The sequence below is a fragment of the Scleropages formosus genome, chromosome 7 (genome assembly GCF_900964775.1).
Source record: "Scleropages formosus chromosome 7, fSclFor1.1, whole genome shotgun sequence".
NCBI lineage: Eukaryota > Metazoa > Chordata > Actinopteri > Osteoglossiformes > Osteoglossidae > Scleropages > Scleropages formosus.
Window position 1 is genome coordinate 12,155,249 of NC_041812.1, and position 18,370 is coordinate 12,173,618.

An 18,370-nucleotide genomic window follows, 5' to 3' on the forward strand; every position below is an offset into this window, starting at 1 on the left:
ACTAAGGGGGCCACAGATCAAAACTACGATGCACAGGCAGAGGTGGGTGAGGGACGGGTGGCAGGCTGGGCTGAGACAGCTTTGAATGTTTACAAGGTTACCGCAAACAGCTGGAAAGAAGATTTCGAAAAGCCAAAAGGAAGGAACAGATAAAGGCAGAGAGAGAGAGAGAGAGAGAGAGAGAGAGAGAGAGAGAGAGAGAGAGAGAGAGAGAGAGAGAGAGAGAGAGAGAAAAAAATAGCCAACCTAATGAACAATTTCTTCCAGCTGCAGACTGCGAGATAAGGTTTTGGATGGATAGTACTGGCAAAGTGAGCCGAGGCCGCTGCTTCAGGTACTGCTGGAGCACTGAGGCTAAAACCGTTTGATGGACCACACAAAGTGTGCAGGCAGAGGATTAAAGCAGGATGCCGACGTGCTGCTCGCATCCAGATTCACCTATATCAAGCCCAGCAGATGACTGAGGCTGACCCTACAAGACACACACCCTAACTGGGCCCGTGAAAGGGGCCTAAAACAACTTGATGATCCCATATTCCTGTGCTAATTAACAGAAGGCAGATAGTACCTGTGAGGGACGCAGTCGATGCTTAGTGAAAAACGGTGGCCCCTTTGGGTTACAGGTTAAACTTAAAGCCAGAAATATGGGTCCCGTATTACAGTACATCAGTACACTCTGCTGTGGCCATATTTCTGCATAATTCATAAACATTATACATCCTAATGTTGAACATCTATTGCGTTTATATCCCCATGAATTTCCTCAAATTCTGAGTTTTGAGTAGAAATTACCGGTCTTTCCTCCAAACGACACATCTTTCCAGCACCCTCCTTTATTAATGACTTCACTGTTCTGAAAAAGTATTTAGCAGAACTTTACAAACCAGAACACTCAGTGGAAACAAAAATGAGACACTGAGGTTTTCATACTTTGGATCTATCATGAGAAGATTAGATTCTCTCAAAAAGATGGGGATTATGGAAAAGTTTTAGAAAAAGAGAAGGAGGAAGAGCAACAACCAGATGGATAGACTCAATCACAGAGAGTGGACACAGCTCTTTAACACTAAGGAAATAAGTGGAGCACTGAACATTCTGGAAGGACTCTACTGAGTCAACAAGAGTCAACATCAACTCAACAGGAACTTTAACAGCAGCAAGAGCAACATCACGCCACCTAGATTGCAGCTTTTTCTTCATTTTGGCTATTTGCTTTTTATTCAGCAAATACTGATTACTGCATTATATTTTGTGTGTGGGAAAATGAAAAGGCAAAAAAGTAAATTAATCAGCAGTATATATAAAAAAAAAAAAAAAAAAAAATTCATCCTCAGACCAATTCCACCTTCCTGCCACCGTTCACCTTGTCTGCAGCCGTGAGGCGTGTCCAGGGCTTGTCAGCACGTCGGTCGTAGTCCTGTGCCTCAGCCACCTCCACATAGTCGCTGAAGCGGATCAGAATCTTAGCCTGCCTCAGCTCCTGGACGGTGGGTCTTTGGCTCAGCTGCGACAGACAAGTGAGCAGGGATAGGTGCAAGTTAAAAACACATGTGGTGGAGATAAGCTAAGCTGTTACCCAGCACAAGTATATGATCAAAGGACTGAATATTTATATTTAATGCATGTAGAAGTCTACATCAGGGGAGTAGAAGTTACAAATAGGAATGATGGGAGGAGCATAATTATACCAGATTATAAACTGTACATTATACTATAACTGGCTCTGAAATTTAAGCTTTTGTATATTTTATGTGGTCTAGATCAGCATGAAGCATTGTCTTTCAACAACTGCTTCATACAGGCTTTCTAATGGACCTGGGTACAACAAGCGACCCAGACCACCTCAGACTGAGCAGAAGGCCAAGAGCATCCAAAGCAGGATTAAAATCTCAGTGCAAGTCAGACATGTTGACAGCCACAGAGTGGGAAGAGCTGGAGCTCAGCATGCTCAGGGAGATGTGGGAAGATGCACACAGCCACTTTTCCATCTCCTTGTCATGCAAACATGAAACATCTCATCATCTCTTTTGCTGAAAACAACCAAACACATGCAAAAATAGCAACATGCTTGTTAACTGGTCAAAAAGAGTCCAGAGGAGTAGGAGAGGGACCTGGAAAGACTCCTGCCGACTAAGGCCTTGGCAATGCATATATGCATATATGAGACCAGTGTCTCCACACACTGCGAGAAGCAAAGGGCTGGAGCTAGTGCCCCTTAGATCAAACTAATCTAAGATAAGAGTAACATGTAAAAGTTCCATTCTTGTACCAAAAACAGGTTAAATCGCAAAAACACACTCCACATACCGCTGTCACGGTCTAAAAGATCACCATTACATCATTTACAATTCAATGCACATATTAATGTTATATTAAGTGCATTCTTATATTAATAAAATTTATAATAAACCTATATTTTTGCAAAAAAAAAAAAAAAAACATCGTGCAGAATGTGGCAGCAGATGACATAGTGGTCAGATGCGTAACGTTACAATAGACTCGAGTCCGAATCCATACTGCTGTTGTACCCTTGATACAGTAAAGCTTACCCAGCAGTATACAGTAAATTAGTAAATCAGAGCAAGTAGCTCAGTGCACAAGCCTCACATTGTAAGACACTTAGGACTGAATTTAAACACAAACAACAAAACTTGTCAGTGAACATGATGTCTTTTCCCTTTCTCTTTTACTAGATATGTATCTAAGACTGAAATGCTGCCATGTTCAACCAGAGGCCATTTATCAGGTCCAACCATCTCATCTTCATTGCCCTATTGACATTTAGCCAGCAGCTCTTAAAAGTATGCACTTTTCAGATGGATACTTCTTCAAAGAAATTCAAGTCACGTGCAATGACTGTGACTTGAGCCTGCAATTATTTGGTGAAAACTCCAGTTTCTTAACCACTGTGCTACATGCTGTTCCACTGTTATGAAACAGAAGTTCCACTTTTCGCAACTGATGGTGTATAGAATGAAATAGAAAAGGACATTCCCCAAAGCTGCGCAACAAAACGTGCTGAACTACTTTTACCATTTTACTAATGGTAAAATAAAATGAAATCCCCATATTATATATTCACCAGCAGTTTTGTTGACAATCATTCATTTGCATAGCAAACTTCTGCATCTTCTGTAGCAGTTAGAGAATGTTAATCTGATCATACTTAAGCAGCTCAAAGGCAGCCAGTGGTAAATGATTCATGTTTCTATGGCAACGAGTCTTGGAGCACATGTGCAGCAATGCTCGTGTTCGCACATGAAAACGTGGGTCTCGGACCCTGAAAGCCACATGCTGCCGTTCTTGTGGATGAACAGCACATGCAGCCAGACATCAGAATTATTACTTTGAGAGAAAGCGACTGCATCCTCGGGTTATCATCAATCAGGCTAAACAATACGGAAGATGCTTATAGCACAGAGTAACAGGTGACAATTACTGTCTAAGATACAGAAATGCACACTCTTGAAAGGTGGCTGGAAGGTCATTTAAGGCTCATTATTGTTTGCAAATGCAGTGCAGGTCCTCACTTTAGAAAATTATTGGGAATCGAGAAATATTGCCCTGCTTTACATGGGTGCCACAATGGCACAAAAAAATACAAATACTCAGTCTACTATGAATGTCTCTCAGCTCTGAAATCAACCGTGAGATACGCTGCTAAAGATGCTATGCGGCAGCTTTTCTCACTCCCTCACCTTTCTCGTCAGCTTCCTCTTGATCTCCCTCTTCTCCTCCAGCTCCTCCTGCTCGTTCCGTGCTGACAAAACAAGCAAGACAACAGGTGATCACACACTTTACGGCCCTAAAAACATTCACCAAAACACAGTGGGCTCTTTCAGAAGGTGTCTTTCAGTATGCAGCAGTTTACATTCAATATTGTTAAAGCCAGCTGTAGACTTGAGACAGATTGGATGCCTGCCTACGATCAAGGTAGTGGACACTACAATGTTTCACTTCAGAAGCTCCAAGGGGAGGGGGGGTCTCTTGGGCATGTTTCAATTTAATTATCAGCAAAGCATGTCTCCGGTTTGAAAGAGGAACTGACCAGCGAAGGTTAAATTGAGAGCAGTATGAAGACTGCTGCGCACTGTCAGACCTGGGACATCCCGTGGATCAGTGTGCTGACCCACTGCTCCTTGAGCTTAAATTCAGTCTTATATAACCTAATTTTCTAACTGTTATACCTCCAGGAAGACAAGACACTTTAATAAAGTTACACAGTTATCAGTTTTGCATTGTCTGTCTTATATGAGGTTCAACCAATCAGAGCCTTCAATTGGGCCCACGGACCAATGACAAAGTGTACTTGTACTCACGTTTGAGGATGTTTCTCTGTTCCAGTTCCTCTGCCGTGGGCCGTTGACTCAACCGCCTGCAGCAGAGAGGAAGAGCAGACGCTGTTTCTTAGAAGGGCACACGCACGCACACATACACACACACAGTCCTCCATCTGCCACCACCCACCAACACGGCTGTACAGTTCCTGATACAAGCAAAAATCCTTCAATCGCTCACTCTGGTTATTTATTTAACATCAAATTTCTGTATCGGACCGTCAAAACACTCCCACAGGAAATCAGGGGAGGACACCACATAACTCCCCACAAAAGGTTAAACTAAAATTATTCTGAGTCCTTGTAGGAAAGGTCCAGAAGAAAGAATACATGGCCAAGGAAGGGTCCGTCTGTGAAAGGTGCACCTCATTCACTCATTCGGATGAAAGTCTGTCACTTCAAGACTCCCACCCTTCAAGTCACACTGCAAGGCAGGTGTGTCCCACTGGCCCAGGGTGAGGGGGCATGTTCAGGATGGCAGATGTAGTTTTATCCATAGCTGCTCTGCATCTCAGAACATCGCAGTATGGTGCCTCTATGCTGTCCGTTCACGAAGAAAACTGCACAGCCGAGGCACATGAACTGACACCAAGCGCCTGCTGTAGCTGGGTGATGAGTGGCAGAAGAGAGGGTGGGGGGGTGTGTGCACAGGCACAGCTGGAAGGTTCTAGATTAGCTTTTGGCCAATTTGCCCTGACACAAAAATCCAGTTATCTTCTGGTGCTGACACAGTTCCTATAATGCCTGCCGCATTAGTGAACTGTCTCACTTTGAATATGTGAAGAATTTTACACAAATGCATTTAAAATGACAAATACATCTATGAAATGTGGGACACTGCAGTAAAAGCTGGCACACTTCAAGCATCTACAAAGTGCTCCAGATGGTTATTTCCTGGGCAGCAAGAACAAAGTTCTCCCCCTTTAGCATCCAGCTCCCAAAAATAATCTGGAGTGAATGTGGCACTCGGGGTAGCATCCCTTCCGCTTGACCGCACCTGTCCAGGTTAATCAGCCCGCAGCGTGCGCAGCTTCTCCATGCCGTCTGCAACTTCATGACTGCGCAATATTTCTGCCAGCAGAAGCCCATCAACACACAGGATGTGGACAGGGCAACGGAGGACAAGGTCGCCATCCTCTCACAAAGAGGGGAACCGAGAACCAGAAATTCCACACTGGCGCCACCTTCTGCAAAGCGGAGAACATTTAACTTATTTGATTGGTCTTCTGTGTTTAAACTCCACATTTCTTGTGGTTCATCCATCCCACTGAGACTGCAGAGATTCTCAGAGCACTGCTCACAGTGGGTGTGGACCCCTGTCCTGCGAAGTGACCGATGTCAGGATCGCTTCACACTTAGATATTGGGTCTTTTCTAAAAATGTCTAAAACAAAATCACCCTGGTAGAAGGATGAGTTTCATACACATAATTATGAACTGCTATTTGACACCTCTTTCTAAGACAACTTCCAGGATTAGATTAGTACACTAAGCTACACTACAATAATTTTTACTGTATCAATTCAGGGTAAGTACCTTGATTAAGGGTACTATGGCAGCAGCAGGAATTTCAGCCCAGGGCCTTTGACAGCACCCCTGAACCACCTACCCACCCACCCCACCCCCAGTGCAGCGATCGATGAAGCAGCAAGCTGCGCTGTGAGCCCACGCTGAGTCGCTAGAATTGGGTCAGCTTCATTTTCAGCAAGTCTCGCTCTTAAAGAGAGAGTAGGAGCTCCCCTCCTTAGGACTCTGAAATAATAACAGCTTTCTTACAGAAAATATGCAGCTCAACATTTCTGCTGCACTCCCCCCCTCCCTTTTAGCACCCATTCAAATGGGATTTTGGGTGAGTCAGTGCTCTGTGAGAATGCGCATCAACGCCCCCTACCTCCGTTTTTGGAGATGTAGAAGAAGTAGGCTGAAGGAGGTTATATTTTTTTAAGAGTCTAATATAGGATCACCTTTCTGTGAACCGTCTGAAATGTTACCCTTACGGACGCCTTTCCGCCTCAGCAAATCAGCACTGATCAGTTGCGACCTTTCTGATCAGCAGCATATCCTACGTGAGCTGTGCAGCCCACTTGACATGTTCATGCAGCTAGGAGCTGCGAGAAACTCCCTTACAGCGAAATGAGCTGGTTTGTCTGACCTCAGGAAAAGCTGAGCCATATCATAATCTCTGCTTCCCCAGATCCAGCTACACTCCCCAGTGTTTCAATAGCCATGTGGTGGTGCACTGGTTATGGACATGGGATCGGAACCAAACCAGTAGTTCCTGCAGACTCAGGAGCAGTCCTCCTACTCTAAGCTTAACCTGGCTCCGTACCGCGTGAGCTTGGTGCCGATCTGCTGCCGGGCTTCCAGCCGCTCCTCGTCTGTTTGCAAGGGCAGGATATTCTTCTCCTCGAGCTCACGCTGCGATGGCCGGTTACTCAGCTTGATGGCCAGCGAGTCCTTTCTCAGGACTTTCAGAGCTAGCGTACCTGGAAGAGGGATGAAGAACTGACTATTCATCCACCTGGGAGTGCTCCCATGTGGTCTCAGCTTAAACAGGTTTAAAAGTAAGAAATGGCACAATTTCATATGGATCATCATGCTCTGTGTGAACACACAAACTGCTGTCGTTAGGCCGAGGATGCTCTGAAAAGACGCAAGATCTCAGTTCATGTTTACATGAAAGTCAGCAATTTGTCCTCCTGTGCACATCCTTTTTATCAAAGTTGAGGCTTATTATGTTATTAATAGTTGTATATGATTTGTATGATTTCTAAGTGAGCTTGTGTGGGTGCAGTCATGTATTATAACGATATTCCTATTATTTCTTGAAAGAAATAGGAATATCATCTGTGGTATCTGAACCCCCTTACAGATGGATTTTATATTTATTCATTGAGCTGATGCTTTTCTCCAGCTCAGCTTACAATGTTAAGCTACGTACAGTTATCTACCATTTATACAGTTAGGTAATTTTACTACAGCAATTTAGGGTAAGTACCTCCCCTCAAGGATACTACAGCTGGAGGTGGGACTTGAACCTATGACCTTTGAGTCCAGAGACAACAGCGCTAACCACTACGTTCCTAGCTGCCCCTAAACCTAATTCACTAATGAATTAGATTTGGACAACCAAGGACGGGAGTACTGAAAGATTATTCTGATAATAACAGGAGTGCTAGGGGAGAAAAGCAGAGAAATTAATAAAAATGTCGCACACAACATTTGTTAATTATAATATACATTTCGGCAAGCTTCTTTGCTCCTTACAGTCACCCAGAGGGGAATATATGAGTACATCACTGAGTTTAACTCTGAGGAGGAAGGGGGGTAAATAAAATTAAAGACAGGATAGAAAAAAAACTGCATAAAAAGTTCAAAGGCATTTCTTAAGGGGAAAAACAGAAATGAAAAACTATTTTTAGTACATTAATGCTTCACACTGAATGTACCTTAAAATACAAAAAAAGGTTTTCTAACTTCTTTTCAGTTGATTTCCAGAAGCATTTTTTCCATAACCCTGAAGTACGCAACTAACAGCAACTGGGACTCACTGAGGAACAACAGACCCCCCCCATGACACTATTTATTCATTGATAATATCTGCAAGGTATGTAGTAGTACAGAATATGAAGCTTGACATTTACATCTAAGCCCTAATCTATGTCACCTCCTGTCCTCAAAACCAAAAAACGCAGTTAGGAAGCAACATGTGGCATAGCAACCCTGCAACTGAAGGTCTCAGATGCAAATCTCTTTCTGATACTTGAACCTGAGTCGTCTGACTCCAAGGCAATGACTTTAGCAACTGTGCCACCTGCTGCTCCAGTTTATGCTACACCTATATTGTAGAAAGAAAAAAAAAAAAAAACGACCAGTACATTAGCACACGGGTTATGTAACAACTATTTATACTGAGGGTTGACAACCTCTCCCTCCTAGACTGCCTAGTATCCTGCCAGACGGGTTATTGAATATGGAACAGGAATCTATGCAGGAGAGTTGTGATTAATGCAGGGATGAAGGGATAAAACAGGAACGAGACACGAGAGTGGAATCAACTTCTGAAGACGCAGCAAGGCCCTTGAGGAGCTTGTTCATGTTTGCCAAAGACATAAAGGCTGTAGAAATCGGTGTCACTGTCCATTTCCCACCGATTTCATCTAACGTCCAAACAATCCAGCAGATCAGACTTACGCAGCATCAGCGAGGCCTTACTTGTGAACAATGACTCGTCATCATCCTCGTCGTCTTCCTCCTCCTCCTCTTCTTCATCTTTGTACATGCTGGGCAGGTCCTCATAATCAGACTCATTGGGCACATTCTCCTTGTCGTCCTCACACTCCACCAGCATGGCAGGCAGCGGTCTGGTGTCCAGCAGTGAACACTGGCCCCCATGCATCGCCGAGCTGGCAGAACAACAGCACAAGGTGACAGAGGGCATTGCAAACTACAGGAAAGCTCGTACACAGGGTGACAAGTGCAAAACTTGCTACTCCTCTTCTGGACACATAATGCTGTGTCTGACACCAAAGTTGTGTCACAACTGCCACCAGTAGTCACAGTGCTACAGATCAGCAGAAGCACTTACAAATGTTCAATTATTTCAGTCAAATGAGCTACTTAGGAAAATACCCACAGGAACCGAATCACTCCGTATTAAGAGTGCTGAGCTCCTGCACCTCTCGTAGTTCTACCCACAGGGATCCAAAACCCAATGTTCTTAGTTTTGTCTCTAATATGGTGAAATGAGCTCACATTGTCAAGAAGGGTCTCAAACCCCTCTCTTTTAGAGCCATTTCTCTCCTGACAGTTCCATAAATTTATCCAACACCACCTGCTACGATTATCTATGCATTTTCTATATGAATGTCACTTCTATACGCAATTACTTGATAAATGTGAAACAGCCACATGGGGGTATAAGACAAGCTGTCTGTCAATATCCCATGTCTGTGTCTGAAGCTCTTTGTTGATGCACTTTTGTTTATACTGAGTTGAAAGTTGCTTAGGAGAAAATGGTCTGGTAAATGACTAATGTAAATGTAGGAAAATCCTCTGGGAGTCATCTTTCATACTGCATGTCTTATTTCAAAAATTACACCAGTGAGCCACAAAAGTGGACATAAAAAGAGGTAGGTTTAAACATCAGTAGTAACAGCTAACATTTTGGGATATGTAAACGCAAAGCTGTCTCCCCCTCTTACAAGCAGTATCACTGATCCATGTGTCTCCCTCATCACCACCCTCCCAATCATTTCCACCACGGGAATCCACATCAGACAATGCAATTAACGATTGGGGCCCAAAGTCGATTAAGTGGAGAGGCAATGCAGTGCCCCACATACTTTTGCGATATCAGGACCCGCATAGATCTCTTTAATTAGGTTGAGGCAGTAGAAATCTGCCTCTGACTGGCTTTCAACGAGATGTCCTCAAGTTCCCCCCCCGAGAGCCCTAAGCTGAGCTGCAGCAAGTTAAGAGCACCTACACAGAATAGGAACTAGACTTCAACAGTGTTTACAGACCATGTCTGGTGTTCCCGAGTGTCAGTGATCAAGAACAAGATGAGGGATGTTACACATTTATGAAATTAATCACTCAACAATTGACACTAAACATCAATTTTTGGAGACAACATTATTTTAAATTTGTCTTGATTTCAATGTAGGTCAAAGTTCATAAAAATTAAGTCTTACAGTCTATTTGTATTACAACTATACCCAAGACTTTTACAGCACCTGCCAAGCAAATTAACTGAAGTACATCTCTCATTATGTGTTTGATTATTTAGATAATGAAGCAAAGTCAAAATGGCCAAACGGTGGCAAATGTTGTACATGTTTGTAGTTAATAAAAGATTTAAAAAAAAAAAAATAAAAGAAATCCTGTGATTGATGATCCACTATGTTCCCTGCTACAAGCCCTATGTTTTCAGGTCAGACTTCACATCACAGCGACCCTACACAGAATAAAAGATCATATGAACAAATAAAGTTACTAACAGACTGTTGGCCCCAGTTGTGTTTGCAAGCTGAGGATTCAGTGTACATTTATCAAAAATACTGCACCAGAAAGGAGATTAGAACCTGACTGAAACTGCAAGGAGACTGTTCAGTATAAATGCCAAAACTGAAATCTATTTGTGAATCAATGACATAAGTTAACATATGAAGAAAACCTGGTTGTTATATAACCTCCAGCATGAGTGCTGTGCCAAGATTCCCATTCATCAGTGAGAGCAGTAAAGACAGCTACATGATGTACCCCATGCATAAATGATATGGTCTGTCCATCCTGAAAATACCTATATTTATTTAAATGCCAAAGTCACATCTTTCGTCAGGTAGTGGTGTTACGCAATGTGTTACATGTGGCTCAGAAAGGACTGCAAGATTCTGTTTTCAGTGTTTGTTTTGTCTGGGGTCAGCAGATGGTGCTGGCGAATATTTCAATGGAGCAGGGAACCCACAAAGGACAGGAAGACCATGCACTGCAGGCCTTTGCCAACTCCTGACCTCTGACCCAAAGTCCATGCAGCACTTCTAGTCACATGTTATTGTCCTGACTGCCTCACAAGGGGGCTTTCTTTGTCAAACCAAAGGTGTCCATTAAGCCGGCTATGGATATTGCGCCAATATCAATTAATGGGATGGGGTCAAAGGGCAAGAAAAATATCATGCTCATGTTTCAGTTTGACTGTTCAGAGAGTAAGAACAGCAGAAGTCATCGATCATCACTGACAACAACCAGGCAGGCTGGAAACTCACAAAACCAATCAGGACCAACATCTCTATGCACAACAATAAAACACATACTTCTTGCCAGCCCATGTTAAGATATAAAAAACAAAATAACTCAGAAAAAGGGTTTAAAGAAAAGAAGAGCCACTTTATTTTTATAGTGCGTGTGAGTGACAGAGTGCGTTCAACTGATGTATGGATGAGTGACCCATTGTAGTGTATCTAACAGTGTAAGTCACCTTGGTGAATAAGGTGTGTGAGCTGAAAACACTACATAGAGTTCACTGGAAGCCACTTTGGAGAAAAGCGTCTGCTAAATAAATAAATGTAAATGTAATCATAAAGCTACAAAAGCAGAAGAAAGCAGCATAGAGCAGTCATCTTGCAATCAGACAAACCAGGACTTGAATCCCACCTTGTGCCATAGTAGCCTTTATAAAAAATAAAAAAATAAAAAAAAAAAAAAAAAATTGCCCTGAATTGATAGCCAAAATTAACCAGCTGTATGAATGGGTAAATCAATGTATGTAGCTGAGTGTACAAAAGTGTTTGATAAATAAAGAGGTGTAAAGTAAAATACAAACATATACAGCGTGCATATACTATTCAACTTGGTTTTAATTCCATATACAATAATCATCATTTTGAGCATCCTAGTTAATTATTGTATTCCCAGTATAATGTTATCTTTACTTGAACTTGAAAGCCATCTCACATGGCAACAGAATTGAAATGAGGTGTTTCAGGAGGAGAGAGGCACTCGCAGGCCGATTCTCAGCGCACCATGCTGCCCACGCTCCGTGCACCAACTGGGACGCTCCGGGTGTCATCCCGTTGGCAAATGGGCCCCTATTAATAGGCAGGATTGGCATACTTCTCTCAGGAGTGTGATTGTGAGGTGAAAACACAGTATACAGCATCTGCCATTTCCATCACATCGCTTGGTTGCTTAACAGACACTGTAAGCTGGAGCAGAAAACAGCTGTGAGCTGTTACTCATCTTACACAGCTGGATGTTCCATTTCTGCTGAGTTTTGTATGTCTGCGGTACAAATCCAGCAGCTTCACCGATAACTGCACTTTAGTTGTTGATTTTTTTAATCTTTACTTTTATGACTCCTTTGTCCAAGGAGACTTACAATGTTCCATAATCGGCTTTATGATTTACCCATTTATACAGCAGGTTAGATCCAGGTTTTCAAGACTGAATATCTTTGGCTCTAACCACTAAGCCACCTACTGGTCCTGATCTAATCTACGCTGAAGTAGCAAATATTGCAGGTCCATAAGAACCCACAACAATGCAGAGAGATCATGGGACCTGGATTTTTGGACAGGTAGGGAAGCAGAACCCACCTCTCCAGGCGCTGCATGGTGAGCGCCAGTGTCTTGTTGAGTTCCTCGATGACGCGGCTCGACGGGCGCATAGACACAGGCAGGGTGCCATAGCCCAGTGGGAGTGGCAGCGGCGTGGGCAGTAGGGTGCCATGATGCATTGAGAGCGGCTGCGGGGCTACTCTCTGGGAGAAGGTGGAAAGCGAGGGCTCCAGGCCCCCAGCAGGCACACAGATCATCACCTTCTTGGGTGGCAGAGGGGGCGACATCTTGCTCACCATGCAGGGCAGCTTGATGGGTTGGCCCATGTCTGCAGGAGGAGAATGAGAAGGAGGAAGGTGATGGAGCAGTTACCATAGCACATACAAACCAGCCCACAACTGTGGAGAGAGCACAAGCGCAAAGTGCTGATGGGTTCTGCACCTAACATGGTTTACATAATTCATAAGTTGAAGTTTTAAGTGATGTAAAACTCAGTCTTATAAAATCCACAGAAGAGTTCATTTCCATTCAGTGCCTTTTATCATCCATGAGTGGAAATGTAATCCTGACAGTGTGAGTTTATTTTTCAGGCAGCAGGCAATATTACCTATAATAATAATAAATGAGGAAATATTACCTATAATAATAAATCTGTTGTATAACAATCTTACACAGCAGTGGAAACCAGCCAAACAGAGATCATACAAATCAAATGGACATTTACTGCATCCAATCTGGATCATTAGGGTGGACGGGGGGGATACATGTTGACGGACAAAGGGGGGGGGGGGGGGGGGGGGGGGGGGACATTTACTTCTGAAACTCCTCTTTATGGAATCATAGGGATGTTCGGCCTGCTTTTCAGACAGGGGTAAGATAGAGAACCCCTCACATTTACACATCTGACATCATTTATCATTGATATCATCTACACTATCACCTACATCATTAACTACATCACTGATATTTTCATCTTCAGCTAAGTCATAGTCATGTACATCATCATCTATGTCATCATCTTGATCATTATACTTTAGAGTTTCCTGTTTGGGTTTGGTTCAGAATCTGTTGACAACCAAACCAAAAACGAACATCACTGAAATAAGAGTCAGTAACTCTGCTCCAAAAGCCATTTATTTGAACATCCATTCTGGGAGACTCAATCCCCCTTAGGGTGGTGGGTGTGGATAAGGGATCTACAGGCCCCAGCACTTACCTGTAATGTGGTTCGGGATTCGAGAAAAGGGCTTTGGTGGTAGCGCTGGCGGCTGTTTGTGAAATAGCGGTGGCTTGGCGGGTGTGTCCTGGCTGTCACCAGAGAAGGCAACCATTTTTTTAGCAGGCAGCGGCACTGCGGATTTTGTAGAGGGGTCTTGGGAACAGACTCCGCCCTCCACAGATGAGCGGAACTCCACAGAGGCTGCACACAAGGGGGGGGGGGGGGGGGGGGAATAATAGGAAAGTAGAGTGACGGAGTGACACCGTGGAGCAAGAGAAAGATTCCTACCATCCAAAACAGCATCTGTAGGGGAAATGAGTTCCAGAAGGAGGCCATTTCATGAAGAACCCAATTTATGTCTTAAAACCTATTCATCTCTAGACATTTTAGTAAAGGGGAGCAAATTAGAGAGACAGGCAGACAGAAGACACAAGAGCATCAGAAATAACACGGAGCCACCTCTGCAGAACATCAGCCTGGTATACGTTCAGCATAAATGACAACGCAGGAGGAAACAGACTCTGTGTTTCATTTTGTCCTTCACACAAACAAGATATGATAAGAGTTTTTAATAGTTGGACTGTGAAGACACAACAAATAAAAGCAACAAAATTTAGATCTAACTGCAGGTAACTATAAATGTATTTCTTGAAGCACCATTCTCACCAGAAACACAGAGCATCTGAAGCATCCCGTTACCGATTGTGGGAGACTTGTTAACCTTGCTCATAATGAGCAGCCGTTCCACACTGCAACACACTAACAGCTCAATTTCCTGTCTTACAGCTATGTATAAAACTTTGTGCACAGCACTATTTCCAACTGTACACACCTATTCCCTGCAGAACAGAGTCCCACATAATTTTATATAACAATAAATGAAAAGATGAAGCCTCTTGCTCACATAACAGACCTTTGGCTTGAGAGCAGGGTTTCAGCCTCTTAAATGGCAAACATTTACAGATTTACCAAATTTGGTTTACAGGGTAACACACAAAAAATGTAAAACACAGTGCAGGCCCATTAAATGCTATGGTTTAAACAATGGCTTTACTTTAACTGCAAAAAAGCCGTGTCCCCCAACACTTCCAACTTCAGATTACGTATTTGATAAGTGCTTTACAACAAAACCACTAAATATGTAACGGATTATTTCTGTATACATGCTTTATTTCATGTAAAGTAAAATGCTTCATTTGGAACAGAGATCATTTTGAAGGTCCAGTTCAACACAACATCGTTTTAGGATGCATTTGCACGACTTGCCTCAAGACCACTTTCTGAAACGGAGTCAGCACTGTAACTGGTTAACATCATAATTACTGTCACAAATATAACAACATATTTAGTCTTGATAAATGTATTATTTGTTATGCCTTTATTTTGGTGCAACTCTGTGGGTCCGTGAATGCATCATTTTTAGCCCCATAAGAAAGAATGGTGACCTGACCCCCATGTAACGTCTGCCACCTAACAGGGTGATTCCATATTAGGCCCGTTAGGAGGGAACAACGCACAATGCTCTACAACTCAATGGAAAGAGGCCTTGAAGTAGAAGTGCTGAAGCCTCAGTTCTTTGTGAGCACAAGACGCTTAAACACAGCCTTCTTCAGTCCGACTCCCAAACTCCCCACACATCAAATCTGACAATACTGCAAAGGAAAACAATGTAAGTGATGAGCCATTGTGCAGCTCTGCCAACATCCCCTGAGGACGTGCGGCAAAAGCTTGGCACCAAGTACTGGCTGATGAAGTTAGCTGAGTGATGAGAAGAATTCAATGAAGTCAAAGCCCTGTGATCAGTGGGAAAATGGCAGTGTGCAGCACTGGACTGTCCAAGCGCATATATCCATGTCTCTGCATGATGGTGGACATACAAAAGGTTATAGCCTCTTCACTCGATTGGACCATCCAAAAACATCCAACACCGGTAGCTGCACTGCTCACTTATTTCAGTGGCATAAACAGCTGTAGAAATTGTATTCTCGATTTAAAAAGGATGCTTTTTGTTCAGTCTTTCATGAAAACACTATGGGATACTGGTATACACAGGCTATAGGTGTATATATAGAAAATACAATGATATAGAGAATATACACTCACTCATACTGCAAATGGCCGTGTCAGGAATTAAAAACATTTTCCAGACCTGTTTTCTAAAAAGTTTGTCTGTAGCAGAGCAAATGTGACATGTATTTATCCATGAAGACAACAAATAGCAATATAGAGCAACCAAACAAAATAAGGCTGTGAAGCTACCTTAATTCAACTCAACTCCACAGTGTTTACAGCTCATATCTGGTTTTCCTGAGTGTCTCTGACCAGTAACAAGACGAGGAACGCTGCACATGTTTATGTGCACGTTTCTGTACGGGTGGTGCAGTGGCACAGCAAGTAGAGCTACTGTCTTGCAAGGCCTGGGTGGTGTGAGAGGAGGTGGGCTCGATGCCAGCTCAATCTGTCTGGAGTTTGCATGTTCTCCCCGTGTCTGCGTTTCCTCCAGGTGCTTCGGTTTCCTCCCACAGTCCAGAGACACGCTGGTTATGTTCCCCCATAGCGCGTGAGTGACAGAGAGAGTGTGTTCCACTGATGTATGGATGAGTGACCCATTGTAAGTAGTGTATCCAGCAGCATAAGTCACCTTGGTGAATAAGGTGCGTCGGCTGATAACACGACAGAGTTCACTGGAAGTCACTTTGGAAAAAAGCGTCTGATAAATAAATGTAATGAATTGGTCAACAATACGCAACGAACGGGAGCTTGGAGAGACATTTTTATCATCCGTCATTTTAAATGAACTTGTTTCCATTCAAAGATCTTTTTAAATTATAGACTTGGTGGTAAAAGCGACTTTGGAGTACCAAACAAATATTGGAAATAGATTTCCAGTCGTAATTCTTATAAGTTGAGAAGCCAGTATTTACAAAAACATTTGTCCTGAAAGTAACACGACAGAGGTGTAGTCAAAAAACCATTGTTAACAGCATTTGCATATGCCCATTTTCATCAATGAAAATCTGAGTGCAATTACACTGCAGTCTGAGCTGATGGTACAGGGGGCAGGTATGCGCACGAAGGCTTGTCAAAGGACTGTCAGGGGTGGGGTGTGAACTTACCTGTCCCGTCAATCAACTCGGGGCTGGACAGCGCCTGACAGGTATGATCCGTTGTGTCACACGCTAACGTGTTGGCAAGGGAGCCCGGTGACTGCCCGTTTTCTAACTTCCCATCTTCATTTGTTACAGCGAGCACCCCGTCTGATGTAACAGAGAAAGAGGAGAGGTCACAAAACTGGCAGCATGTTCACCAGCACCCAGGAATAGGGCTGCTGGGTTGGTCTTGGGCTTGGAGGAGCTGGGGACAGCAGAAGATGCTGAAGCTCATCCAACTCAAGAACAACGTCGGGCAAGATTACTGAGCTCCGTGTTCTGGAATTCTCTCTCCTGCACCGCACACTAGGAACAGGCAGACCTCTGTTCAGAAGCAATGTTCGCCGGATTCCATACACAGTCTTTACTGTATCAGAGATATACAGTGTGCTGAACCCAAAACGCAAATGCATGAAATATCACAAATCAAAATTCTCACCAGCACAGTGTCCAGCAAGTAGACCGACTTCTGCATGATTGCTTCAATGTTCTTACTCTCACATCTCAACCAGCCATGGCTCATATACGCTGGCTTGTCATATTACGAACGTATGAGCTACAATTTTTAGAATGTAAACCTCTTCCTGTGCGTTTATTAACTGAATTTTCTTTGCTTATTTATTTTCTGAAATTTTTGCTTCTTGCAGAGCAAAACCAACCTGTTTACATACCCATCCTAGAGATGGTGGTAAACAGCACACAAAAAGACAAACAGGAGTGTGAGATCACCTGAATTCAACACTTTCAGGGTTTGCAGCTTATGTCTGGTGGTCCGCACCAAGATGACAAATACCGCATGTTTATGGGACAAATCAGTGAATATACGACATTGAACATGGGTTTCCAGAGACAATGTTATTTTTGCAAATGAGTTTAGGCTGACGGTAGCAAGCAGTTTATGTATTTAACAAAAAAAACATTTACTATAACTACTTCCTACATTTTTACAGAACCTACCCTGCAAATAAATGAAGGGACATATGTTTGTATTATTATGAGTTAGACATAAATATCACTTTGGAGATAAAAAAAAACTGAACTGAGCTGTGAACAAACTTCCAGTCCCAAATTTTTGCAAGAGGAGCCAGCTTCAAGGCAAAGGAGTAACTTCTATGTCATCTCTCCATTGTGTTACCTCATCCTAGCATCTGATTTGCTCCAAATCTTGCCAAAAACCAATTCTAAACATTTGTTTAGTTGAACCAACTGATGGCACTCACAGGAAACCCAGGCCACCAGCAAAGTCAAAATCATGCAAACATTAACACCAGCAGACCACATCCAGGCCACTTCCTCTTTGAACTTTTGCCATCTGGACGGTGCTACAGAGCACTGAGCACCAGGACAGCTAGGCGCAAGAAGTTTCTTTCCTCAGGCCATCTACCTCATGAACAGCTAAATGCCTCCTAGAGAGTAAACTGGTGCAATACACAATGCTATTTATACTTATATTTATCACATCATATATTTTATTTACATTCCCTTGCATTTGTATATAACATACCTGTACATACATATAATGTCTAGCATCTATTTTGTATATGGTGTACTTTATATTTTATATATCTTTTATTCACATTCTTTTTTTAGTATTTGTGTCTTGTCACTG

The 18,370-nt window shown here is 43.0% G+C and overlaps 1 protein-coding gene across 3 annotated transcripts in view; it reads right to left on the reverse strand.

Annotated features, from left to right (window-relative positions):
• LOC108937770 (phosphatase and actin regulator 1-like) overlaps positions 1-18,370 on the reverse strand; it is a 67,255-nt gene that overhangs the window by 6,006 nt on the left and 42,879 nt on the right. For 2 of the 3 annotated variants that reach the window (XM_018757917.2, XM_029253705.1), the window contains exons 4-11: positions 16,729-16,869; positions 13,610-13,813; positions 12,433-12,721; positions 8,552-8,742; positions 6,666-6,822; positions 4,320-4,375; positions 3,699-3,760; positions 1,364-1,504 (exon numbers count right to left, since the gene is read on the reverse strand). In XM_018757917.2, coding sequence (XP_018613433.1) covers positions 1,364-1,504; positions 3,699-3,760; positions 4,320-4,375; positions 6,666-6,822; positions 8,552-8,742; positions 12,433-12,721; positions 13,610-13,813; positions 16,729-16,869 — 1,241 coding nt within the window. The remainder of the gene's footprint in view (positions 1-1,363; positions 1,505-3,698; positions 3,761-4,319; positions 4,376-6,665; positions 6,823-8,551; positions 8,743-12,432; positions 12,722-13,609; positions 13,814-16,728; positions 16,870-18,370) is intronic. The other variant, XM_029253706.1, reaches the window with a different exon arrangement.